At 37.3% G+C, this 25,437-nt stretch overlaps 1 protein-coding gene and 1 non-coding gene across 3 annotated transcripts in view; one reads left to right on the forward strand and one right to left on the reverse strand.

Annotated features, from left to right (window-relative positions):
- LOC112054788 (visual system homeobox 2-like) overlaps nucleotides 1–25,437 on the forward strand; it is a 136,073-nt gene that overhangs the window by 61,800 nt on the left and 48,836 nt on the right. For both annotated transcript variants that reach the window (XM_052886086.1, XM_052886087.1), the window contains 2 exons: nucleotides 3,372–3,462; nucleotides 4,655–4,781. In XM_052886086.1, coding sequence (XP_052742046.1) covers nucleotides 3,372–3,462; nucleotides 4,655–4,781 — 218 coding nt within the window. The remainder of the gene's footprint in view (nucleotides 1–3,371; nucleotides 3,463–4,654; nucleotides 4,782–25,437) is intronic.
- Trnaf-gaa (transfer RNA phenylalanine (anticodon GAA)) lies at nucleotides 13,309–13,381 on the reverse strand. Its single transcript has one exon. It is a non-coding gene; the product is annotated as a tRNA-Phe (tRNA).

The raw sequence follows: 25,437 nt of genomic DNA on the forward strand, positions 1-25,437 counted from the left end.
TAGGAAGTTTATAAAATATTGGCACGATACTGGCAGATTAAAATAGCCACGTGTGTGCGGCGCCTTAGGACATTGTAACATGTTCCACAACAAACACGCGATGCGAGTGAGGCCACCTACCGGCTGAGGGACTGTTGGCCCGTTGACAGTATTGTGTGTTTTGTTTCAGATCAGCTCATGATTTCTGAACAGAAGGGTACACGAGACATGAGAGCCAGTTAGGGCTTAGTGTTACGACTTACTAGTATGACTTACCTCCCTACGTAATAAATAACCTAACTTTGACGTAAGGTTATTTACATATCAGGTTAGACATCTACGAATACCAATATCAATAGCGTACACTTGACTAAGGACTTTTTATGAAACAGTATTGGAGAAAGAAACTGTATATGTATTTTGTATAACCTATGACTAACTTTGAGGCTGATGAACTTAGGCGTTTTCTGCAAGTCCGATAGGTACTATTATGACCCAATTATAAACGCATTTTGAAGAACACTATTCCAAACATTTACAGTGATAACCTTCATAACTGTACCCAGTAGTTGTACACTTCCGTATACTTAAAACAACGAAACCTATTTTGAAAACCCAAGTCCAATGATTACAAAATCGATCGATAATTCTTTTATTCATCACATACTTTGTGCTACCTCAAAATAATATTAACACTTAACTATGATACTGAATTCCGTGAAAGCTTAGTTAAGACATCGTTGTTTTATACCTGAAACACGTAGCGTAGACAGAGACGGCGGCGGCGGCGGCGGCGCGCGGTCAAGGCGAGCGCGGCGTGACCAATCGATTGGCCGGGCCCGTTGATTGGCTGCTCACAGTACACGAGCATGGCTACACAGCTACACGGCTACAGTACACGGCTATACAGCTGCCTGCCTATCCTACACGAGTGCCCGTCGATACATCGATTAGCGCTATCGACATACATATTGAATTGTAAATCAAAATGCCTCGTTGCTTCTGTGCTTTTTATATCTATGAATCGTCAGGTTCTAAGTTCTCGCTACGGTTGCTTAGATAAAATTGTTCCACAAAGAAACATTAAACAATAAGCAGGTATACCTACTAAGATTTAAGTCAATCTAAATAAACGCTGGATATTAGGTAGGTTACATTAGTGTTAAGCACAAGTTCTTAAACAGTTTACAAAAGTATGAAACATGGCAGGTTGATTTACAATGTCGATCGGTAAAATTCTTTGCAAAAAATCTGCTAAGATCCATCGATAAAACTTGAGGTTCGAGTAGCTACCTACTTATCGTTATCAGCCTACTAGGTACAGACAGCTCTCTCTCCTTACAGAAGAGATTATAATATGGATCTAGGACCACGGTGCTCCAATACGTGGTGGCGCTCTTAGGGTGATAAATGTTAAATTACTAGATCGACAACTTTTACTGGCCGATTGACCGGCAATAGGCCCCAACTTTCGAACTCCTGCAGGCTGAGGAATTTTACTGAAAATTTCTTGGAAAGGAATTGGTATTTCATAGACCGACCCAGAACTAAAACCCCAAAACTTCATGCTTCAAAGTCGCACAGGTTATCCATTGGATCAAGGAGGCCTTGGTCACTGACTCAGAGAAATAATACCCACCTCATAACGTAAAACAGCCAGCATTTCCATTAGCAGGAACAAGTTCACGCTTGCTCGCTAATCGCAACAAAACAAATATGTAGCAGCACGTGGCTTGACCTCTACTAACCAGCAGTTTCACCCTTTACAAGCAATCCATTTGCGATTCGACACGCATTCTGCCGCCTCGCCCGGCGCCGGCACCTCTGGCTAGTACACTGCTCGCTGCCGACACGAACTGTCTGCGAGTTCATACTAATACAGTAATGTATGTTTGACAAATTGTTATCCCGTTTGTCACTGTAGGGTTGCCATACTCAAGATATTTTTAAGGACACATATTGTTTTGATTATTAGATTAATGAGTAAATTGTAAACAAGTACTTGAACTTTAATTTGAAAATCGTCACGAACTTCATCAAAATCAGTCATAACAGGGACAGGCCTATTTTCTTACAAGACGAGTTACGGAGCTTCGACCCACCGCGTTGCAGGTTGTCAGGTTGAGACTGATTTGAACAAAAACAATTACAATCATATAGCCGATTTATTTAAAAAAAAAACATATACAACCTACAGACAGAGATATACTTACAGTAGTAATCTTGGGCAATTTTCAAGGGACATAGTCGGCGTTAAATAAAGCCGAAACCGAATATACCTATACGTTTCGTTTTCCGCACTGATAGCTAGATGATAACTTGTAAGGAAAACGCGCTACCATCGTTGTTCGCTACCATCATTGTCAGCTACGTTTAAAGTTTTGAGCGACTCGCCATACATATCACATAGATAGGTAGGTACACTAAGTTTGAGCAGTAGGTACGTATGATCATAATTCAAAATTTTGTTTTTGGGCCCAGGACAGACAGGAAAGACTAAATACTTCTGAGGCGATTTATAAACGGAAAATTTTAAATTAAAACATCTTTTTCAGCTGTTAAATAAGTGTCTCATGAATATTTCTCTTAAAAACCAATATTTAAAAGTTGACCACGTAACACAATTGCTCGATGAAAATAAAGATTGTCCAGGTATTCTTAAGTCCCTGGTCACAAGAGCCGAGGTCCATAAGGCAACCGCTCTAAATTTAATAATTCATTGTCGTATTCATTGGCGCCAAATTCAATTACCCGCCGTCCCGGGGGAGCCCACCCTCCCTGCACCCCCGCCGCCGCCCCGCGATCTATTCTATTACCCGCCGCACGCCTGTTTACTAATTCATTTGGCAATCACATTCGGTAATTATGTGACAATCCCCGGGCGCCACGATAAGCCGGCCCTGGATTACTCGGGACATGTCGATGTGACGTGTTTATTGGGCACTTACGTCTGTACTGTGTAGCTACACACTTGAACGCTTGCTTTCTTAGCGGATCCTTGTGATATTTATTTTTCTTTGTTATTTAAGTAGTTTACATAGATTTGAATATTCAAAGATGGAGATAAACTTTATTGAATTTATAAATAAAAGTACCTACGTCAAGTTAAGTTATTTTCTAAGTTCGGTATGTAGCTACCTACGTCTACCTGCGTTATCTGTGGAACTGCGACATGTAATTCAGTACATATTAAGAAACTCGCTATCGAGTGAACAAATATCCGCTATGTTGCTCTTCCTATTCCTTTCACCACAGAACAGCAAGACGTTTTGAACATTGGCAGTCAGTCCTATCAGCTTTCCTATCGTTTATCTTGATATTATGTTCTGTTTTATGTCGTAAGAATAATGCTGGCCTTGCGATCCTCTATATGACTGTACTTCTTCCTTCAGGTGTGTCATCGTTAGAAGTAGCGAAAGACTTCACGGTCGACGGGCTCACCGGTTACAACGGGAAGAAAAAGAAGAAAAAACGCAGACATAGGTAACTATCCTTAACCGTTTTATATTCTAGAAGATTGTGGTTGTATCTCATGTGATGATAAACAATGATGCCTACACTATAGTGGAACATAATTATGATAATGCTTACGACAAATTTACAAAGTCAGTAGCGCTATTCTTTAACAATATGTTTGATAATTCGACAGTGGAGTTTTGTATTTCTCTCTATCACTCTGTAACTAAACTCATTATTTAAAGATAAATACATCGTTATAGGGTTCTAGATCTTTCTTTCAATCATGAGGATCCAAACCACCTATGATATACATACATAATTGCTTAATAATCTGTGGCAATACCTAGCGGTCCTATGGTTAAAGATGATCCACATTAGGTATATAAATTACGTTCAACTCCTATTTACGTTTTGGAGTAATGTCTGAATCCAAGTTTTTAAATGATAGGTATGTTTAGAGCAATCTTTTAAGTTCTGTGTAGTGTGTCAGTCAGTATTTTTTGTATTCTATCTAGTGTAGGTACTGCACTACGAGTATATAACACAGTAGCTCTGTCAGCACGATCAGCGCACCTTCAATTAAAAGGTTTGGTCGGTCGGTCGTCGGTACAGGTTCACCATGTTGTAATTGAAGTTATTGTCTCTCAAATTGGTTTTTATAATCTTTTGTTTTAGTTGAAATGCTTTGACATCTTATTGAGGGGTTGAAGGGAAAATATTGATAACCTGCTGCAGCTACGTTTCTCTAAACCAAACTAAACCAACTTAACAACAAATATCGATATATTTTTTTGCAAATTTTCTCCTATTCTAGGGTCTAACTTTAAATGTACAATATCACTGATATTGTCTACTGTAGGGAAGCCGTGATAGCCCAGTAGCTCTGCCTCTGATTCCGGAGGGCGTGGGTTCGAATGCGGTCAAGGGCATGCACCTCCAACTTCTCAGTTGTGTGCATTTAGAGAAATTAAATATTACAATATGTCTCAAACAGTGAAGGAAATCATCGTGAGGAAACCTGCATACCAGAAAGTTTCCTTAATTCTCTGCGTGTGTGAAGTCTGCCAACCCGCATTGGACCAGAGCGGACTAGCAGCCTAACCCCTCTCATTCTAAGAGGAGACTCGAGTTCAGCGGTGCTGAATATGGGTTAATAATGATGATAATCAAGGTTAGATTGTTAGCCATGTCTACCCATCTGCGTTCTGTTCTGCAGCAGGACGATCTTCACCTCGTACCAGCTGGACGAGCTGGAGAAGGCGTTCAAGGACGCGCACTACCCCGACGTGTACGCGCGGGAGATGCTCTCGCTCAAGACCGACCTGCCCGAGGACCGGATACAGGTACGTTCTGTTCTGCAGCAGGACGATCTTCACCTTGTACCAGCTGGACGAGCTGGATAAGGCGTACTTCGCTGAATACTGACATGGTGAGAACCGGATATAGGTACGTGCTCCATGCTTAGTGCTTACTCTTGACTGTTGTATTGTGCAACTTAGACGTTATCTTGTATCCATTTACTTTTCTGGTCAGCATACAAGATGGACCTATCCGAGGACCGAATGTAGCTGCGCCATGCTTACCCCTGACTGTTTTAATGTGCAAGATGGACCTTGACGTTATCTGATAAGTAACTATGTTTTACTTATTGCTTTTTTGATCATCATTTTGAAATGTGTATCTTGCGGGCGATAATAAATATTAATGCGAAATATTTAGTAAATAAATGAAAATTTACAAATCAGTAGTTTATCTCAGAGAGATTGATTGACTAGGAGTTTTAAAATATTGCATAATTTAAGTTATTGTTACAATTTCCATTTTAAACAAATCTTTTTACTTCAGTTTCCTTTAAGTGATGTGATTGTCTTTTAAAAGCTTTTACTTAACTTGCAATGTACCTATGTACGAGTATGTAGGTATGTATGTTACGGTGGATCCTTGAACTCAATTTTGAAATAGGTAGATATCTTCAACCGATTGAGCTGAAATCGTGTATATAGGTATGTTAAGTTTGGATGACAATGCACGATATGTTATATGACGTCATCTATATCCAATGATAAAACCACCCAAGATGGCGGAATAGTTATTTTAATGCATTTCTACAATAGGTATGGGTATGAAATGAAAGAGCTTATTAAGAGTAACTTGAAAATATGCAGCGAACTAAAAAATAAAAAATATATTAAAAGCAAAAAACTTTTTTAAGAAAGCTTTTATTAAAACGCTCTAAAAAGAAGATATTTTTTTCATTAAATATTTTAACTATCAACTTATAACCTCATTATGTACAATTTATATGATAGTAAAACCTTGTCGCGCTCTTTGAAAATAGCTAGTACCCATTTAATTATTTAAATCGATCTGTTAACTTTAGTTCAACCGTGAATTATCATCTTCTTTGCAAGTGTGTCTGTGTGTCACTTATGATCAAGCGACATCGCAGTCAAACGCGAGTCTAGCTTTCGCGAACAAAGTAAACAACAGGTAACGGTGCGCGCGACGCATTGTAAACGCACAATTGCTTGCGTCGGCCGCAAATCGCATAATTCGATGATCGGATTCCGCGCCAGCGTCTCGGCCGGTGGCTGTGGGTCTCACAACAAAAACGCCCATTATCCCATTACGCCGTCAATTGCCATCGATTGCCAGTAACTCGACACTCGCTATTTTGTGCGCTACGCGAACATCGCCTGCGCTAGGACGACATTGCTGCAGACTTATTTCGCAGGACACCTTACGCTTTATATTTATTTAAATACCTCGTATACCTATAGCAAAAGGAACACTTTAAAAACATACTAAAAGATATCTATTCTATCAAAAGTGCTTAAAAATATAACGATCTCTCCCAGAAATATTGAGCGATTCAACTTAAATAGGTATCTACACTTTTTTTGATCGTCTGATGTTTTCGTTCACTTTTTGTTCAGCTAGTCTACTATTAAATAGTTCGTACCTACTCACTCAATTGTCAATCATGTAAGCGCCACGCCAATACTAACCTTGTGTTCATTTCATTGATGAGTTCCTTAAAGATAAAAGCGCTTGGAGGCCATTGGATCAGCTTCCACCTTCACACAGGAAATAAAACTATAAGAAATTGTAATTGTTATCAATTGTAAATTATAATACTGTATGACTTTTTCAAAAGAGCAACTGTTGAGTTTCTTGTCGGTATCTTCTCAGCAGAACCTGCCTTCCGAACCGGTGGTAGAATCTTTACAAATAATCAACTGACGTGTCAAAAGTGCTTGTAAACTGAGCCTACTTGAAATAAATGATTTTTGATTTGATTTGATTTGTGTCAGAATACACTTTAAAATTTATATTTTCTACTTGAGAACTGAATTGATTGCCAGATACAGAATTGGTCGTGGAGTTACTATAAACGACTGCACTTAAAATGTATAAATAATATTGAAACACATTTGTACAATTGTATAAAGTTAAGTGCATATTAAAAAATATATAAACCACTATATTTTTACAAATATTACAACGTTACCTACATTTGTAAAAATATAGATTCTTAAAGTTATAATATTAACTACTTTCATAATTATAGATATAAACTTTACATTGATCAATAACGTAAGAATATAAGCATGACTGACGTCATTTATCCTCTTGTAATATTCAGTGATTCAGCTGTCAATCAATCATTATTCATTAATTAAGAGTTTCTTTGGGAATTAATTCATGTTTAAATTGAGGTAATTAATTTTAGATTGCTATGTTAAATGATGTTGAGCAGGAGGATACTATAATTAGATAACTCAGTGGGACTATCACACACCACTTGTTCGTTGTTAAGCATATTACAAATATTAGTAATAAAGTTGTACAATAGGTAATACCTATGCTATTTAGGTACTTATGATACGAGTAGGCACACTCCTAGTTACTGTTTCCAGATTGTACTTAAAATCCTTATAAGTAGATGACATCGCTTGACTGAACTCGACTACCTAAAACTCACAGTTACTAATTTGAGTTTTTCATATTTAAACTTTTTGACCGACTTCTAAAAAGGAGGAGGTTCTAAGTTACGTATCTATGTTTTTTTGATGTTTTATGTATGTTCTTTTCTTCTTTCATTCGTTGGGCTACTCTTAATTTCTTTAAGCCTTTTGCACATGTATCAAATATAATAAATTATTATATTTATATTATGAAATGTGATGGACCTGTCAATGCATAGCTTTAAGCAATGTGTTAAAAAACATTTACTTAGTCGAGGTTACTACAACATTGATGAGTTCCTTAAAGATAAATGCGCTTGGAGGACATTGGATCAGCTTCCACCTTCACACAAAAAGTAAAACTATAAGAAATTGTAATGTTATCATCAATTATAAATTATAATGCTATATGATTGTTTTAAAAAGAGCAACTGTTGAGTTTCTTGCCGGTTTCTTCTCAGCAGAACCTGCCGTCCGAACCTTTGGTAGAATCTTTACAAATAGTCAACTGACGTGTCAAAAGTGCTTGTAAAGTGAGCCTACTAGAAATAAATGATTTTTGATTTTGATTTTGAAAAAAAACTTCTACTTGGCTACGGCGTGTTTGAGTTTCAGCGAAACAAAGAAATTATTATGCTCAAGCAAGTGGTTAGTGTCCCGGATCGTGCTAAGAAAGCAGTGAAGCGTTGTCACCGTACCCCGGGATCGCTGTTGAGGTGAATTCGACACCCGAAAGCGGCAATTCGATATTTTACGCAGAGAATCGCGCAGATTTCACGGAAGGAAGCCGCTCTATTGAGCAATTGTCGGACCAACAACCCCCGAGGGTACGGCCGAGGGTTTTTTGCAATAATTAGGGAACCAGAAAAAAACATGTCTCGTAATTGACGTCTAAACGAATTAGAGATTGACAATAATGGGAACGACGATTTGCCTGTGGCCACTTGTAAGTATTTACCTACTTATACCTAACATAATTAGTGTCCAAAATTTAAATACCTAGTAATTTGAGAGATTTTAGGTCTTAAATACTTATTGCTATTTCTTTGTTAAATCTTAGAGGGATTGTCGTTTAAGAATCCTTCAGGATCAATGAAAAAAATCGATGTTACATGCACCTAATCGATACACCGAAATGATTATAAATTAAGTAGAAGCTACTTATGCGGAGTTCTAGTAGTTGTCTTGTCAAGTAAGTAAATAAAAAAATACGCCTCTAAAAATACTTTTGAACACTTAATTACCATGAGCAAAACAATTCATAATGTAGGTAGTTAGCCTCCTACCTAAACCTATGATAATAATTACCCATAGATACACACCTATGTAATTATTTTGGTATAAATATCTATAATTTTATGGATTTCACATTAATATTAACTAAATAAAGTTAGTACTCAAAAGCCAGATTTTGTTTTTATTTTACATACTACCTAGGTTTCCTATTGATCCGTCCAATTTATATTTCTAAACAATTGAATCAAGATAATCTTTTATTGTCGGCAATTTCTTTTTGGAGCAGATTAGCAAAATACTTCATTTGGGGCAGAATAATAATTTAAATACTTACCTACGAGTAAATATAGAGCTTCATTATACCAACATCATTCGGGAAAAAGACAAGCTGGGCTTTGAAGCGAGGATGAATTCCAGCTGAAATGGCTCTCGGCTAAAGGGCCGGACTCAACAATGGAAGGTCATGGGTCCAGGGTTCGCTCGTGGACTATTTTGTCATACCCACTTCTAACGTAATATTTATGACGTCATAGATTTTAGTTATAGCGAAAAAAGAATATTGGTCATATTGGCACGTTCCACGCCGCGGCCGGCGAGGCGGGTACATACGCTATAATTACTCTGCACTAGAGGCGTAATTATTATTAATAATTTTTCCGTTTGCCGGTTACACACAACGAGAGCTCAAGTAGCGCGCCTTCCCTCGGAAACTGCGGGGAAACACAAATACTAACCCCCTCGCCCGCCGCCCCCGCGCCGCCCGCTGACTCACCCCGCGCCCGCATTTATGAAAATTTCATTTCCAAACTCACGAGTGAGCACACAATGCAAAATAAACTCTAACTAATAGTACATAGGGTGTATTGCCACTTAATTTCCCGTATAAGGAAAATCGTTTGATAGCATTGCAAAATGAAATCTATAGCGGGTGGTTTAAAGCGCGGGTGTTGTGGCAGCTATGAGTGATGCCGGGGAATTTTCGGTATAATGGCTTTCTGGAGATTACGTTTCCCCAATACCGGGGCCCGGGGCCCGGGGCACGGGGCACGGCCCTGGGCCATGGGCTCTGGGCCCGAGGCGCGCAGTAAACTCGTGTGTTAGCGTAGATTAGATAATTACCTACCGTGCTATTTGCCACTATAATCTTATTAAGCTTGACAAAGAAATTTATATTCTAAGTATCTAAACACTTGAATACCTATATAATTTAACCTATCATCACGAGACAAGTGTTTTTATGAATAAGTTGAAGGCACTTACTTACTCGTTAGGTTAGGTTAGGTTACCTTGGATAGGTATACCTAACTTGTTATGAGTCAAGTTAATTGAAGAACACAGTCCAGTCTTCAAGAAGTTTAGTTAAATTACTATTAAGTAATAATAAATGAATTATCCTATGCGCAGAATAAGTGCTACTTACTTAAGCACAATAGAAACTTTTAACTTAAAGGATTAAAAAAAGGATATTTAATGGCATAATTTGAGCAAGAACCAGAGAACCGTAAAAAAGCTAACTACCAAAAAGATGAAAAAAAAACATTTTTTAATAACAAATAAAATAAAAGCTTTGTTTGCTGTAATTCAACTGTACCTACTTATTCTAAACGCTCACATTCAAAAATGAGAAAAAATATTAAAATCATGTTGAAAATATTTTCAAACTACAACATTGAAAGAAACAAATCGCAAGCCCTCCGTGAAACGTGTGAGCAGTTGAAACCAATAACTGTTTTCCGAACGAAAAAGTTCAATACTGTTATTACAAAACAGTCCCTACTACTGCCATCTATCGAGCGCTCGTGTAAGCCACACGTAGCTATGGCAACCGAGCGCTGATTGGCCACTTCTCCACTCGTTAGCCGCTCCGAAATGCCTTAACTACAAGGAGCAAGTACTCAAATTTAAATCTTGTTACTGGGTACCAGAGTTGTTTTTAATTTGTAAGTGGGTAATAAGTTGTGGTGTTTTCTGTGAGGTCGGGTGGCTTGATTAGCCCCGCCCCCCTCAGAGGCATGGCGGACGGGTTTTGTCTTAGCGGCGGTGGTCTTTTTGCGTTGTTTGTTCGTGGCACAATAACATGCTCGCGTATGGAGCCCGCGACGCGCCCGAGAGGCGGGTTTGTGGTTTAATGAATGGCTCCTTCTATTTGATATGCGATATTTTTGTACTTATTGCTTATTATTTTTATTTTACTTCATTTGCAACCTACCTAGGTACGCGTAAGCACCTCATTAAACCTCGCTGGGTTGTGACTCTTGTATGGTTACCCTCTTTGATTTGTATCACTTAATAGTTAAAATAAAACGATAAATATAATCAGTAAGTACCTAATACCTAATAGAGACATATTTTTTAAACTAGAACTTAATCTTATTAGATTTAAAAAGTACTCTTTAATGGAATTGGATAAAATATATCGTATAAAATTTCACTATAAAGCAAATCTCTGACGGACGTGAACGAAATGGTCTGCCTTAGGAAAGGATTTTGAAACTCCAAACCAAAATCACAAGGTGATCAAATAATACTTAGATAGGTACGTCCCTACTCAATACCGAATATGAAAGGTTCATTCATCATTTATAAAAAAAAACTGTTGAAGGTTTCAGGAACCTGCAACACTTAGGTAATTTTAGCGACGTCCAATCAATAATACCTACTAAGGTATACCTACATAAGTATACCTAAAGGTATAACCTATACGCATTGTTTAAACCAAAAGGTAGGCAACGATGGAGGATTAAAGTTTGAAGGTAAGTAATTCCTTCATTTAAAACAAAAATGAACGCAATTTCATAGTATCTTCAACTTTTTTTACAAGAAATAAAGTGTATTATGGTCTATTAAGATTATTAAACAGCATTTTAGAAAAACGAGCATTTTTTTGAAAATTGCAACCATTCCATCAGTATTTTCTTATGACTTTGTCACGTTCTACTATCGTCAGTAAACCGACTTTACAGACAACCGATTTTTTTCTCTTTTTGATTATATAGCTTTTAGGCCAAGTCTGGATACCATTCTCTCGATTCACTATCCACTGACAGGTATCAGTGGGTAGTGAATGGGCAGCGAGCGAGGTAGCACAGGCAGGGGGAGGGTAGGGCAGACAGGAAACGAACGCGATCATATTTCTCGCCAATTACACGCGCAGTACCCCTCGCGCTCTGTAACCGACCTCTTACCTACTGGCATATGTACCTACCACAACACACAAGTATCCAATACTTGCGTACCGAAACACACTGACAAACGTGCTGAAACACACCTACAGAGTAAATACAGACTAATTAGTATACAACTATACAGTACCTACCATGCCCGCATTGCTATATTGTATGGAGGCCTGTCCCTGTAGCAGATTGTTTAGATTGACTGATAATAATGTTCCTCCTGCATGTAGGTACATTATTTGCTTATTTTTGGCTGGTGGTGTCTCTCCCGACAAAGACGCCAAGCGATTTATCGTTCCGGTACAATTTCGTGTAGAAACCGAAAGGAGTGTGGATTTCATACTACTCCTAACAAGTTAGCCCGCTTTCATCTTAGATTGCATCATCACTTACCATCAGTCAGGTGAGATTGTAGTCAAGGGCTAACTTGTAGAGAATAAAAAATAAAAGTATAAGATAGATCTGTAGCTATAATGCTGTTGGTAGGTAATAGGTATATAATTAAAAAATATAGATTAATGCTCTGAACCAAAACCTGTTACATTTCAATACCTATCCTAAAAGCAGTTTCTGAAAAACAGAGTTACCTCACTATTTATTTTGTAACTATTTCTGTGATGTTTTTAATTGCAATAAAAAGACTTTTTATTATTATTAGGGAAGTCCGGGATGCTACATTTGCAGTTACTATTGCGTCATTGGAATCGATTAGATTTGGTAGATTAGATGATAGAAAGAATAAACGGTTAGGTAGGTATATTTTTTCGCTTTCAGCGGTGGGGAAAAAAACTACAGACTTTAAAGACAATTTTTATTACTTTGGCTTACTGAAATCACCACAAAACATATTCAGAAGATTATTTCATTCAAAATAAGTAAATAATTAACCGCAATCGTGGCTCGATAACAGAAATATAAGGCAACTTTGGAACCCTCTCATTCCATTAGGTAGGTAGGTACGTCACGTTCAAATCGTCAGATTTTCGAAATGGACACCTTTTAGCTATCAACTCACCTACCTTATCTTAATCTGACGTGCTGGTTGAGTAATTCTGAAGTTATTTTTTTTTTGGTTGTCCTGATCGCACCCACCAACATACAGGGCTCATACTTGGTGGAGGTACTGAACAACGTGCAAGTTATACTCCCATATGTTAATCTGCCGCGCTCGAGTAACTGCAAAAATCCCCTCTTCGGCTCCCCTACATAGTTTTAATATCAATTAATTACACCGTATCCCTTTAATGTGGCACATGAACTTTTAACATTCTTTGAAACAAATTTAGTGGATTTTGAATAATATAAAAATTTAGGCACAGTAACTGTTATTGGATTTTGAATAATTTAGGTCCAAGATATAAAAGTTAAACCACAAAGCAAAGATCGAAAACTCTCAATCAAACATTGCCGTTCCCATATGGGCGAATATTGTTCAAGGTCATTGGCATTATTAGTAATGGCAAATAAATAGGTAGAAAAAAATTAAAAAGAATTGCCGAAACCCGGGATCGAACCAGGGACCTTTAGATCTTCAGTCTAACGCTCTCCCAACTGAGCTATTTCGGCTGTGTGGAAACGTGTGAAATAGCCGAACGATTCCTATAGGTAATATTTCTTTCAATTTTTTACACCTAATTGGTCCAAATAATATCTCCTTGAGATGTCCTATGTCTTGTATTCCAAGGTCAATTTAGGATTTATATTATTTATAACTAGCGAACGACAGCGACTTCGTCCGCGTGAAATTAAATTTGTTACATATCCCGCGGGAACGTTTGATTTTTCCGGAATAAAAATAAAACGCTTATAACAGTTGCTCTAGGACCTTATCTATCTACTAATGAAAGTCCCATTAAAATCAGTTCCATTCAATCAGGCGTTCCAAAGATAAGCTCGGATAATGCAGCCAGCATAGGTACTTGCCACCATTCCACGTGGGCATGATTTGTATAGAATTCAAAATTCATTTATTTCAAGTAAGCTTAGTTTTCAAGCACTTTTGAAACGTCAAGTTATTAGTATAAGTTAGCTTAAGTTCTCTATTATATTCTTTCTCAATATAAAAAATTGGTTATGTGCTTATTCTGTGAATTTCTCTACTTAGATAGGTATTTATCTATTTTATGATAAAGGAAGTACTTAGATGTACAGACAGACATTGCATTATGCGCTTTGGTGTGATACTAAAACAGACTACTATATTTCTAAGTATGTGTGTGTGTGATGTGTGTGTATATAAAATGTCAGCACAGCAAAACATGCATTGGTAAACTATATAGATAGATAACCCGCTTATAAAAAAAGATGATAATTTATAAATATGTCACACATATTTTCTGACCTATATATTACCTTACCGCTACAACCAATAAATCCGTCTTCCTGAACTAGAATATCTATGTGAGTAGGTACTCGTAGCTCGGGTAACGGCGTGTATGATATAGTTAGCGCCGAGAGCCGGACAGAGCTGATCGAATTTCTCGCCAATTACCCGCCGGAAGCGGCGACGGTCTGGCGGTCCGGCGTCCGGCGTCCGGCCTGCTACCTGCCTACGACATCAGCTGATTCTATTCCAATGCTGCCCACTCACTGTGCAGACGCTGTGGCCGCGTAGTTCTCGATCCCATAGGAATACGAGGATAAAATATCGCCTCTAGTATTTGGGTATAGTGTAGCTTCCCAACAGTAAAATAATTTTGAAATCGGTTCAGTAGCTTTACAGCCTGCTAAATGCAAACAAATATTTCCTCTTTATAATATTAATACATATAGACCATACATATACATGCCTTGGACTACAGTTCTAATTACGTACAGACGAGCCGTGATAGCTCAGTAGATGTGACCTCTGCCTTCCTTTCAGAGGGCGTAGATTTGAATCCTCTCCGTGGAATACACCTCCAACTTTCAGTTATGTGCAATAAAGTAAATTAAATAAGGAAAAACATGGTCAGGAAACCTTAAAATTGTCTTAATTCTTTACCTGTGTGAAGTCTGCCAACCCGCATTGAACCAACTTGGTGAACTATTAGACTAACCCCTCTCATGCTAAGACTCGTGCTTAACTATCACAAGTTTGCACAAAATCAGTCGAGCGGTTCTTAATTTTTTTGTAACAAATTAATTTAAGGGTAGGGTGGGGGTAGTGGTAGGATAAGAGTAGGTTAGGGATAGTGCACATATTAAGTCAAAGCGAAACTCCGGGTCCGCTAGTTGCATAGGTATATATTTTTTACATATTAGTGAGCCGAAAATAAGATACGAGTACGTCTACATACTCGTGGTGAATTTCAAACATGATAATTTAGGTAGAACCACTCAACTAGAAATAATTACATAATACGACGTCGTTAACAAAGTTAAAGTTGAATATGTAGACGTAATTGACACGTAGCTAGCTAAACACACAACACACTTATTGCTAGTTGGGTTATTGGCAATCCCGTACAATTTCATTAACGAACGGTGACAATAAGCCGGGCGCGGCGGGCGGGGGGAGGCAGGGGGAGAGTGGGGCAAATTTAGCAATTAGCGTGCGAGGATTCCTGGCATAGCCCCGCGCGCCCGCTCTCCCCGGCTCGGCTTAGACAGACAAAAGAATTTACAACTTAATAAGTTGAATTTAAACTAATTTGGGGCTCCGTTTGTTCCGAAGAGCTTTATTAAATGAGATAACTTCCTTTTTCTCCGTGTTCTCCCTAAGCTGCCTTGTATACGACTTCATCAATTTTTGCCTGTCCGTTCTTCACTAACACTAGGAGAGGTCTTCTATAATATACTATACTTTTATACTTTCTAGCACTGCTGGTGATAGCTGGGTGTACGCTCCATAGTCCACATCTCTTAAAGAAAGAGGCCTTGTTGTGTAAGGCCCAGGTAAAATAATAAAGGCCGATAGATAATGATGAAAGGTAATAGCAGCTGTTGTAAACTCTGCCTAATTAGTAGATAGGTAGGTACCTACGATTACATCACCCGGTACTAACTGACTGGCTTTTGCTGGTATTTTTATTACAAACTGAGTACATAGCGTCAAAAGAAGCTGCGACGAAACTCGATAGGAGCTCGTCTCTGTGAATGAGATGAGTTGAGATGAGAGGGCACACAGCACATGGCACAGTAATGATGACTATCCTGCCCGACGCTACCCTGTTACTGCCTACTGTCTAATTGTGGTATTTCATATATTTTACAAACTTTAGTAAACAACTGGGCACTACTATAGATTCTTGGATGGGTACCTACTCTATGACGTCCACAAAAGATTGTCAGTAGCCACCGGATGATATTTTTACCAATTTAAATCTTAATTTTGACCATTATCATCAGCATTATCATCATTATCAGCCGATGGACGTCCACTGCTGGACATAGGCCTCTTGCATGGACTTCCAAACATCGGGGTCATCATTCACCTTGGAACCTAAACATCCATCGTCTCTTCGAACTATGTGGCCTACCCATAGCCACTTCAGCTTCGCGACTCGCTGAGCTATGTCAGTGACTTTGGTTCGTCTGCGGATCTCCTCATTTCTGATTCGATCACGCAGAGAAATTCCTAGCATAACTCGCTCCATCACCCGCTGAGTGATTTTGAGTTATTTTTTCTAATAAGGCCCATAGTTAGACTCGGTCGCTAACTTTGGACCTTATTAATTTTGATAAGTTAACATTAAATTAATAGTGAATACAAAAATCACGTGACTTAAGAACTACCAACAACAGCTAGTTGGAAAATTTCGTGTTATATGAACTAAATATACTAAAAGGTAGTAAATAGACCAGCGGCCGGTGGCTACTGATATAAGTAATAGAGTAGGTGATATTACCCAGTTGACATTCTGATTTCTGCAATCAATAAAATTATTGGTTTGTTGTTAAATATATTAGTAGGTAGGTTAATACCTACCTACGGCAAAGTTAGTGAAGAGACCGACTGGCCTTCACCAATGTGAATTGACGACCTTATTTTATATTACCTGACTTATAATAATAAGTCGCGCAAATAGCTGTAAAAGCAAATTATATCAGATTTTTCGTTATATAGAACTGCTCAAGCACTTAACACACGACATACAAACAGCGGCGGGCTGTGCCAGGGCGGGTCGACGGCGCCATACGGCGTTTTAATCAAGGCGCCCACTCCACCGACTTACTGCGGCTTTGTGGGCTCGCCACTGAGCGGGATTATACCGGCTACTTATAACAATAAGCAGATGCCCGCACTACGACCAAAATGCGATTGTAATTCTTTCAATTATTGAATACTAACGAACGCCCGCGACTTCGTGCGCGAGAAAATCTTTGAAAGCTTTCTTTGTTAGGCAGGGTTTTGGATGAAAGCTTCCTGGACGGGAGGGGATTTTGAATTAAAGAAAAGTTCTTTAGTCATTTCGGTAGTTAGTTATTGCCATTAGAAATTCATATTACAAGATCCAGCATGTGTGCGACTCCTTAATTGGGCTAGAAATTATTGAGCTATTCATTCTTGTAAGAATTTTTTAATACCTAAATCTTCTGTTCGCAAATTTGAGAAGATGGTGGTGTTGCTGCCAAATGCCTCCCAGCCATTATCATTAAATCTATAAATGATAGCGAAAACAGTAAACATTATCACTAAACCCACCAATCTGCATTCGAACAGCCTGGTGCGTCTAATCAATAAATAGCTCATTTACCATAAGTAGACCTGACCTTCTAGTGGGCCATTATAGGCTGAAAATTATAATACGCTACGTAATACCTACTTGAAAAAGACACCCAAATATATAAACAAAACAGCCATCGCAGTCTCACAGTCGTAACTAACTCGATAACGGCGCTGATCGAGTTAGGCGCAGTTATGAAGATCCATGGCTCGGCTGTCAAAAAACGCCACATTAAACACAAAAACTTGCGAAAACAATTTAATAAGCACCGCAACGATCGCCGCCCTAATCCGATCTGCGCTGACTTGTCCCACCCTCCGAGATATAATCTATTTGTAGGCCGGGAGCCCGCCGATACAATCCCAGACAACCTTATGCAGTGCACGTTGCTTAAAAATTATTTTTTACATAATAACTAATATTATAAATGCATAGATTAGTTATCTTAAAAGTTCAAAATATCGACAGGAAATGTTTTATGCCTTCCAACTTTTTGTAATTGGTACTCGTAGGAAAGAGCATTTAATAGTATGGTACTTTCTTCTCAAACCAAAAGTAACAAGTTTAGATTACATATTTTTATGAATAATTTTATTTATCTAAAGCAAATTCTATCCCGTGTTGTCACAAATAACATATTATTTTATTTTAAAATTTATTTATTTTTATTTCATAATGAAAACATTTTATATCTTCTAAATCTGAATTTCAAACTGATGCTAACTCCTGGCAGACTTGACCCTTGAAATGTGCTTGTATAAAAACCAACTTTAAATAAAAGGAAAAAGAACCAAAAATGAAAGCAAATCATTTTTATTTGCAAATTGTAAATATACAGAGACCAGATCTTGGCAAAATAATTGTAAACTCTGATGGTTCAAGTAACTCTTCCGCCAGTTCTCAGACTATAACGAGATAACTATAAATTATCTCATTTGGAGAATCATCGATCTTATTACGATGGACATAAGGGTTGTAATGAGGGGTGTTGGCTCACAAAGGGATGCGTTTTGGAGAGCGGAATACACTCGAGCCCTAATGTTATACAATGAACTGTTTGAGTGACTTCAATGTTATTTGTTTGTACAACGTTGTAGACCCTAATTGATGCCCTACAGTTAGCTAAAGGAAAACTTTACGTCACTCGAATTTTGTTTATAGAAATTGACTGTACCTAAACAGATTTTTTTTATTACATTTCCATAGCCATAATTAACTTTATCTATAAATAATAAAATAATAAATCTTACTCAAAAGTTACCTAAACCTAATAACAAAGTAATAACTGTAAAAAACCCAATCAATGCAGGCAGAAGAGATAGGAATTCTACCGGAGATAAGAAACTTTTCCGCTATCCGTGAACTGCCTCTGATCGGTTTAATACTCGTATATCCAACGTCAGTTGTAAATATGCACTATTCTGTAAATAACTAAGGAGTTTTTAGTCGTTAATCATCCTAATTAATTTTCAAAGGGAAGGGAGTAGGTGGGGATAGACACATCAACATCTAGCCTAAACTTCTGAATCCTAGCTTTTAGTTTCTATTACATAGTTTACATTAATAAATAGTTTTTGATAAACGGGATGAAAACGGTTATTTAAAAGCATTTTGAAGTTGTGCCACACATCAAAATGCATTGTATTGTAGTCTGACGCCTCAAACACTTGAGCATGTCACAGACAAACTCACATAAGTAGCAGAAGCTTTAGATCGCGATACTAGTTTACGAAAAAATTCAAAAATAAGCTTGCACACTAAAATGTTACCAGCTTATATAGTGATAATTTTTATATAAAACTAGCAGCATATCGCGGTTTCAGTCGCGTAGTTTCCATTTATGTCAAAATGTGGTGATAAAATATAGCCTACAGTACTACCTAATACCTAATGTAGCTTCCATTATTGAAACAATTGTTAAAGTCGGTTTAGTAGTTAAGGTGTGAAAGCGTAACAAATAAACTGAATTCACATTCATTATTTGGGATGAGTTTTTGATTTTAGTTGTCATATGTTGTAATAACAAAATAGGGAATTTGTATACTTTTGTCAAATATTACAATAGAAAGTAGGTACTGTGATAGAATACGAGTAGGAGAGAATCCGCGTTCCCTCACTCCCTGTCGGCCCTTCGTCGGACGGTTGCCATCATTTATAACCACTCAACAATAAATATAATTACATTAAACGCCATAATGGGATATGTTATTTTATGAGATTATATTTTACATTGTGTTAGTAACGTGTTATTAGTTTTGATCAAAGAGATAAGTGTGCCTGCTATTAGGGTTCAGTACTTCAAAATGAAAATACTTGTGTACAACTTCCGAATTTGTTCCACACCTGAGTGTCAAAAGTCGAGACCGTTGTCAGTCAGGCCTGCAATTCTTTAAGCTCTGGGAGATACAAAAAATTAAATATTCTATTTTAAGCCGCATTTATCACACTAATATTATAAAGGTGAAAGTTTGTATGTACCTAAGTGTGTGTATAAATGTGTACCTATGTTTGTTCTTCCTTTACGCTACAGCTACTAAAGCGATTTGGCTGAAATTTGGAATGGAAATAGATTTTACTCTGGATTAACACATGGCTACCTATAATCTCGGAAAAGTCCATGGTTCCCGCGGGATATTTGAAAAACTGAATTTCACGCAGACGAAGTCGCGGGCATTCGCTAGTTATAAATATTCGCGAGTAGGTAAACCATAAACTATATGACACTCTAGGTATACCTACTCTAGTTACCTAGAATCTATGCTTGTATGCAGCAATGTATTAGGTAGATACCTATAGCAAAAGTACCTATAGCACAAGTACAGGAAAACATCTAAATTCGTGACAAAAATTTTTTAAAAACCTTATTTTTAGTTGACAAACTGATCGCAACCTGTGTCGATATAAATGTGACAAACTATATTCCAACGTCAAAGCTAAAGTCATATACAGAACCCACACTAAATGATTCTGAATCGCACTTACTCGGTTTTTTAATTCAAAGTCAAATTGATGATTTAGTAGATTCGTTTCCGAGTGTCATCACTTGAAGATGTTTGTACATCGAAGAAATAATAACAGATACGTCTACTTACTTCGTTTAACACTACGATAAAAAAACAAGGTTCAAAAGAGTAGAAATATTGCTTTTAAAGATGTAATGGAGGCTCTTTAAGTTGTGAAAACAAAATTGAAAGCGCTTTTTTATATAGTTGTGAAAAACTTTTAATAAGATTTTTAAAAATAATTGGAATGGCACATAATAATGTTATAAAAATTACTTACATTTTACAGGAAATCCTGTAACTTAGGTGAAAATACAGAGGATAAGTAATTAAGTAGGTGTCTCAGAATAACATGTTTTTGGGTCTTAAGCTTACTTTAGTTTTCATGTTAAATTATACTATTATTTAAATGATTATAAGATAGCTGAGCTACAAGAATAATAAGGTATACTTATTGATTGACAAGAATTATATTTGGAAAGATTTATATTTGGAAAATCCTTAAAATTTCCGTCATAAGAAATTCAATATATCTGTAAAAGTAGAGCTTCGTATCAATATTCGATTTTTATCAAATTTAAATTTTACGGTGCTGTTTTTTTTAAATGAAGACAAAATTAAATGTAGGTAGGTATATCATTCCATCACTCTTGATACCTTTATCAGATACCAAAGCACTGCGTTCACTTCATATCATTATCGTTGTAAACACAAGAGTATAGAATATCGTCACATCTTCCTTCGACATATTTCACCCTCTTTTTGAAAATTCATGAAATTTTACAAAAAACAAGTACCTCAGTAATCTATCATCAAATAACGCAAAACATCCCCTTCTTAAAGTCCCCTTACCCGCTTGTATCACTATTAATATTTATCCTGCACCCTCCCGCGCATATCCATTCCAAAATAACTGCACACCGTAATCTGTATCTTATTACAAAGGATTATATGTTATTATTATTCGTATCAATTTGTATTACACATCCTATTAAGCCAGTCGTATAAAGTTACCAAGTTAACATTCTAATATATATTTTCACGTTCTATAAATAAAAGCTATTTTTGTTTGTATTTTTCTCCACGATGAGTTTAGCTGACTCGGTAATGATACAAAATTAAATTTAAACGTTTCGTTTTTATTGATAGATTACATTTTAAAACATGACAGGACGCATTGTGACATGTTTTGTAATCTAATAATTATTATAATCACTTTATCACTACAGAGTATTATAAACTGCAGTGACTGCATTCTCTGATTGTAGTTTGTACTACAATATATGTATAACAGAATATTACTTTGACAATGTATACAATTTTCCGTGAAAATTGACCGAGTACCTATTTTGACCAGAATATACACCAATCAAAGCATCTTCGGATAAGTGGACAAAATTGTCTTTGTCGATAAAAAAAAACATGATTAAATGATTATCATAATCAAAAACACCATCTACTAAACTAGGTAACTTCCGAAATAGAGAAAATTTTGAATTGGAATAATAAAACGTAATAAAAAAAAATCAAGAATCATTTTTATCCTGTTAGCTATACTTACAATTACGGTCTTCTGCCAATCAAACTGTAACACACACATTAAGCAGTAGGTGCACCTCCGTCATTATACAACAAACTACTCTACATTTATGACACTAATGACGTCATAATGACGTGTCATTATCCCCGCAGCGCGCTGTTAGCGGCGGCTTACGCGCGCGCGCACGCTCCGGCTTTGTGCCTCCGTCATTACCCACCGACCACCGCGCTATTAGCGTGTTGGGCAGATGCTTGTTGATTTTTTTATTGACAATCAGCTTTTAAACCAATATCCAATACACAGTTCTCATTGATACTAACAAGGATTCTAAGAAGATGGTTGAAAACTTAAAACAGCTGTCGTCGAGGTTTTCGAGAAAGAAAATGAAGGGCTACTAAAACTTAATTTTGTCCTAACACAAAATAACACGGAGAAGACACTATCGAGAAACATTGAAAAAGTAGATGTCACTCGATCACAAAATAAATGGAGAAGTAAACAAATACCTATAAGAAATTGGAAATGTCTGGTGTAAATCTTTTTGTGAAGGGAAATTCTACTAAATGCAAAAAAATAGAAACAGAAACACGTTACTGTACGAGCATAAGGTGACATAACTAGCACTTACGACAAAATTATGTAGTCAGCTTTGAATCCATTCGTCACAGACATTAAAAACACTTACATTTAGAGCTGATAAATGCATTTCAAGGAGCAATAAAAATCAAAGTTGATTTAAACACTGCTTTGAGCAACCGAGGTAGACCAAGCTAAAAGTAAGCATCAAGATCTGATTTCAATAAGGCTTTATGTTGTACAGAAAGAATCTCGCAGAACACAGAAGCGATTGTAAACGAAAAGAACTACTGTGGAACTTCCTCGAGTAAAGTTAGTCATAGAATCTGTAGCTCTGATTGGTTTGGTGTTTTCGAAGGACTAGAGATTTAGATAGATTCAATAAATAATATCGATCGTTAGTCGCATTTCTAACAATTGAATGCCATTGTAACGATGACGACATTGCCTAAAGCTCTATAATACGCCTATAAACTGCGTGTGCACTTTCTTGTCCCCTTTCAAAATAGATGCTCATAACTTGAGCGTCGCTCAAACCGCTCGCCAGGACTAGAAAAACGCTCATTTGCGATAATTGACGAGCGACGCGCGATTAACGAGCGATGTTCCCGGACCCCCGCCGCGCTGGCTGATGGGGTCCGCCGGGCCCGGGGTCAGCGGGGGCGGGTAATATCTCATTGTTGTAATGTTTTATCGTGGTCGTTTTGTTATTCGGTAATCTAATGACGGATATGTGAATTGGATTAGTTCACATAGATCCCTGGTGGTTTGTTTTTGATTTTATTGTGTAGGGGTGCAGGGTGTGGTGTTGTGTTTTGGTTGCAGGTCAACACTTGACTATGATCTTTCTTGTAATGATGATGCAATTCCAAGTTGAAATATATTAGCAATAATGGGCAGAAGCTTTCAGCAACAATATCAACTGTAAATCAATTAAGCAGTAAAATTTTGATTTATGTAAGAACTTCTTCTTTACTGGGCCTTTTCCGCACTTGGCCACTAAAGGTTGGTCGTTGTACATCTATGTAAGTAGGTACTTATTAAATAATTTAATGAAGTAGGTAGATCCATTATTAGGTATAGATCAGATTGTTTAAAAAACTAATTGAAATTGAATATTTATTTTCTAAAGTATCTCAATGAAATCATATTAATTTACGGTATCTAACCTAATAAACGATTTTGAAATGTTGGCATGTTTCACATATTTTGTGGATATATGGAGATAAACGTGGCTAAGATATAAAATCCTAGACAGTTTCTATAGATTCTGTTGAGTAAAATGGCAATATGCAACTTAGTCACTACATCTTGAATTACACAAATACAGACACAGTTCAATGCAGTGATTCCCTCTTGAGCTTTTGCCATTTATGTAACCCATTGCATTAGAATGGGATTTTTGTACAAGTGTGATTTTAAAATTTTTGATTATATAGACTCGATTAGTGAGCTCGCTCGATTTTATCGCGACTTTGTCATGGCTTGTACCACACTCCACGCTCCGGTTAAATATCCGCCATTGTCCGCTAATGTGATAGCGGAGATCCGATGCCCTCCGCCGCGGAATTTATTGCTCTTCTAATACACTTACTGTGACGGTCGCCGTCGATACACAGCAACACAGCGCAGTACATTACGTTGATTGTCGACTCACAGCGATGCTTCAATTAATAACATTAAATTACACGGAGCATTGGATTTTATTACTTTATCGAGGGATTTTATTACAATTTAGTGGACATTTTGTGAATCATTGTGTCTTATCTACGTCCGATGTCATTGATTGAACATATAAAACTAAATTAATTCGTAAATGTGAGCACATCAATTTGTTAATATTGCAGCGCATTGGTGCTTGAGTAAAATATATAAGTATATAAGAAACAATCTAACAGGTATGCAATACATCGAAATTTACCCAAAAAAAATATTTAAGAGAAAAACAGGGTCTATCGGCCATTTTGTACCTGTTTTACATTTTTAATCCCAACCAAAATTCGGTAAACTAAAAAAGGTTGAGAGTCACACAGCGGGCGATGGAAAGAGCTATGCTCGGAGTATCTCTGCATGATCGAATCAGAAATGAGGAGATCCGCATAGAAGAACCAGAGCCAACGGACGTGTTGGTCAACGAAAGTGCTAGAATGTCGACCCCGCACTAGAAAGCGCAGTGTTGGTCGACCTTCACCAGGTGGACTGCGTAAAAAAAAAACTTTATTGATTGCAATTTCAATTTACAACTGCTATAAATCGAATGTTTATTCATACGTTGAAATTTATGTATCTAGCAGGTCAATATCTACATACCTAGGCTCATTCGTACATCGAGGACTGATGCAAAGAATATAATCTTGTTTGTAGTCCCTTCATAAATTTTGGAGTTTTTGCCACAATGCCACACAATTCCAAAAGTTTTAATTCTCTTTCCCACCACCATTTTATACCCATCATGAAAACATTACTTTTCACCAACAGTCGGGTAAAACAATTCAAATAGAACGCCGTGTCTACTCACTCCATCAAATTATCCGTAAGAAAGAAAACTCTTAGGAAATCGATGGCAAACACGATAAAGGAAAGCTCCGGCCGTTAAAACTTGTCCCGGCGAGCCCACTCAATGACCGCGAGCGAGCGGGCTGTGGGACGGCGGGAGAGCGAACTGCGCAACTCTTTAAATTGACGGCATCTCGAGAGTCCGCTGTTGTGAGATGTTTTGTGCAGAAATCGGAAACCTTTTCTGAGAGCTTTCGTATCCGAGCTTCGATACGACTAAGGCGCCGTTCACACGGCATTCTGCTACTATTTTTTGAAGTATTAAAACTAAACATATACATGACCGTATCGTGTATTTTT

The sequence above is a fragment of the Bicyclus anynana genome, chromosome 16 (genome assembly GCF_947172395.1).
Source record: "Bicyclus anynana chromosome 16, ilBicAnyn1.1, whole genome shotgun sequence".
Classification (NCBI taxonomy): Eukaryota; Metazoa; Arthropoda; class Insecta; order Lepidoptera; family Nymphalidae; genus Bicyclus; species Bicyclus anynana.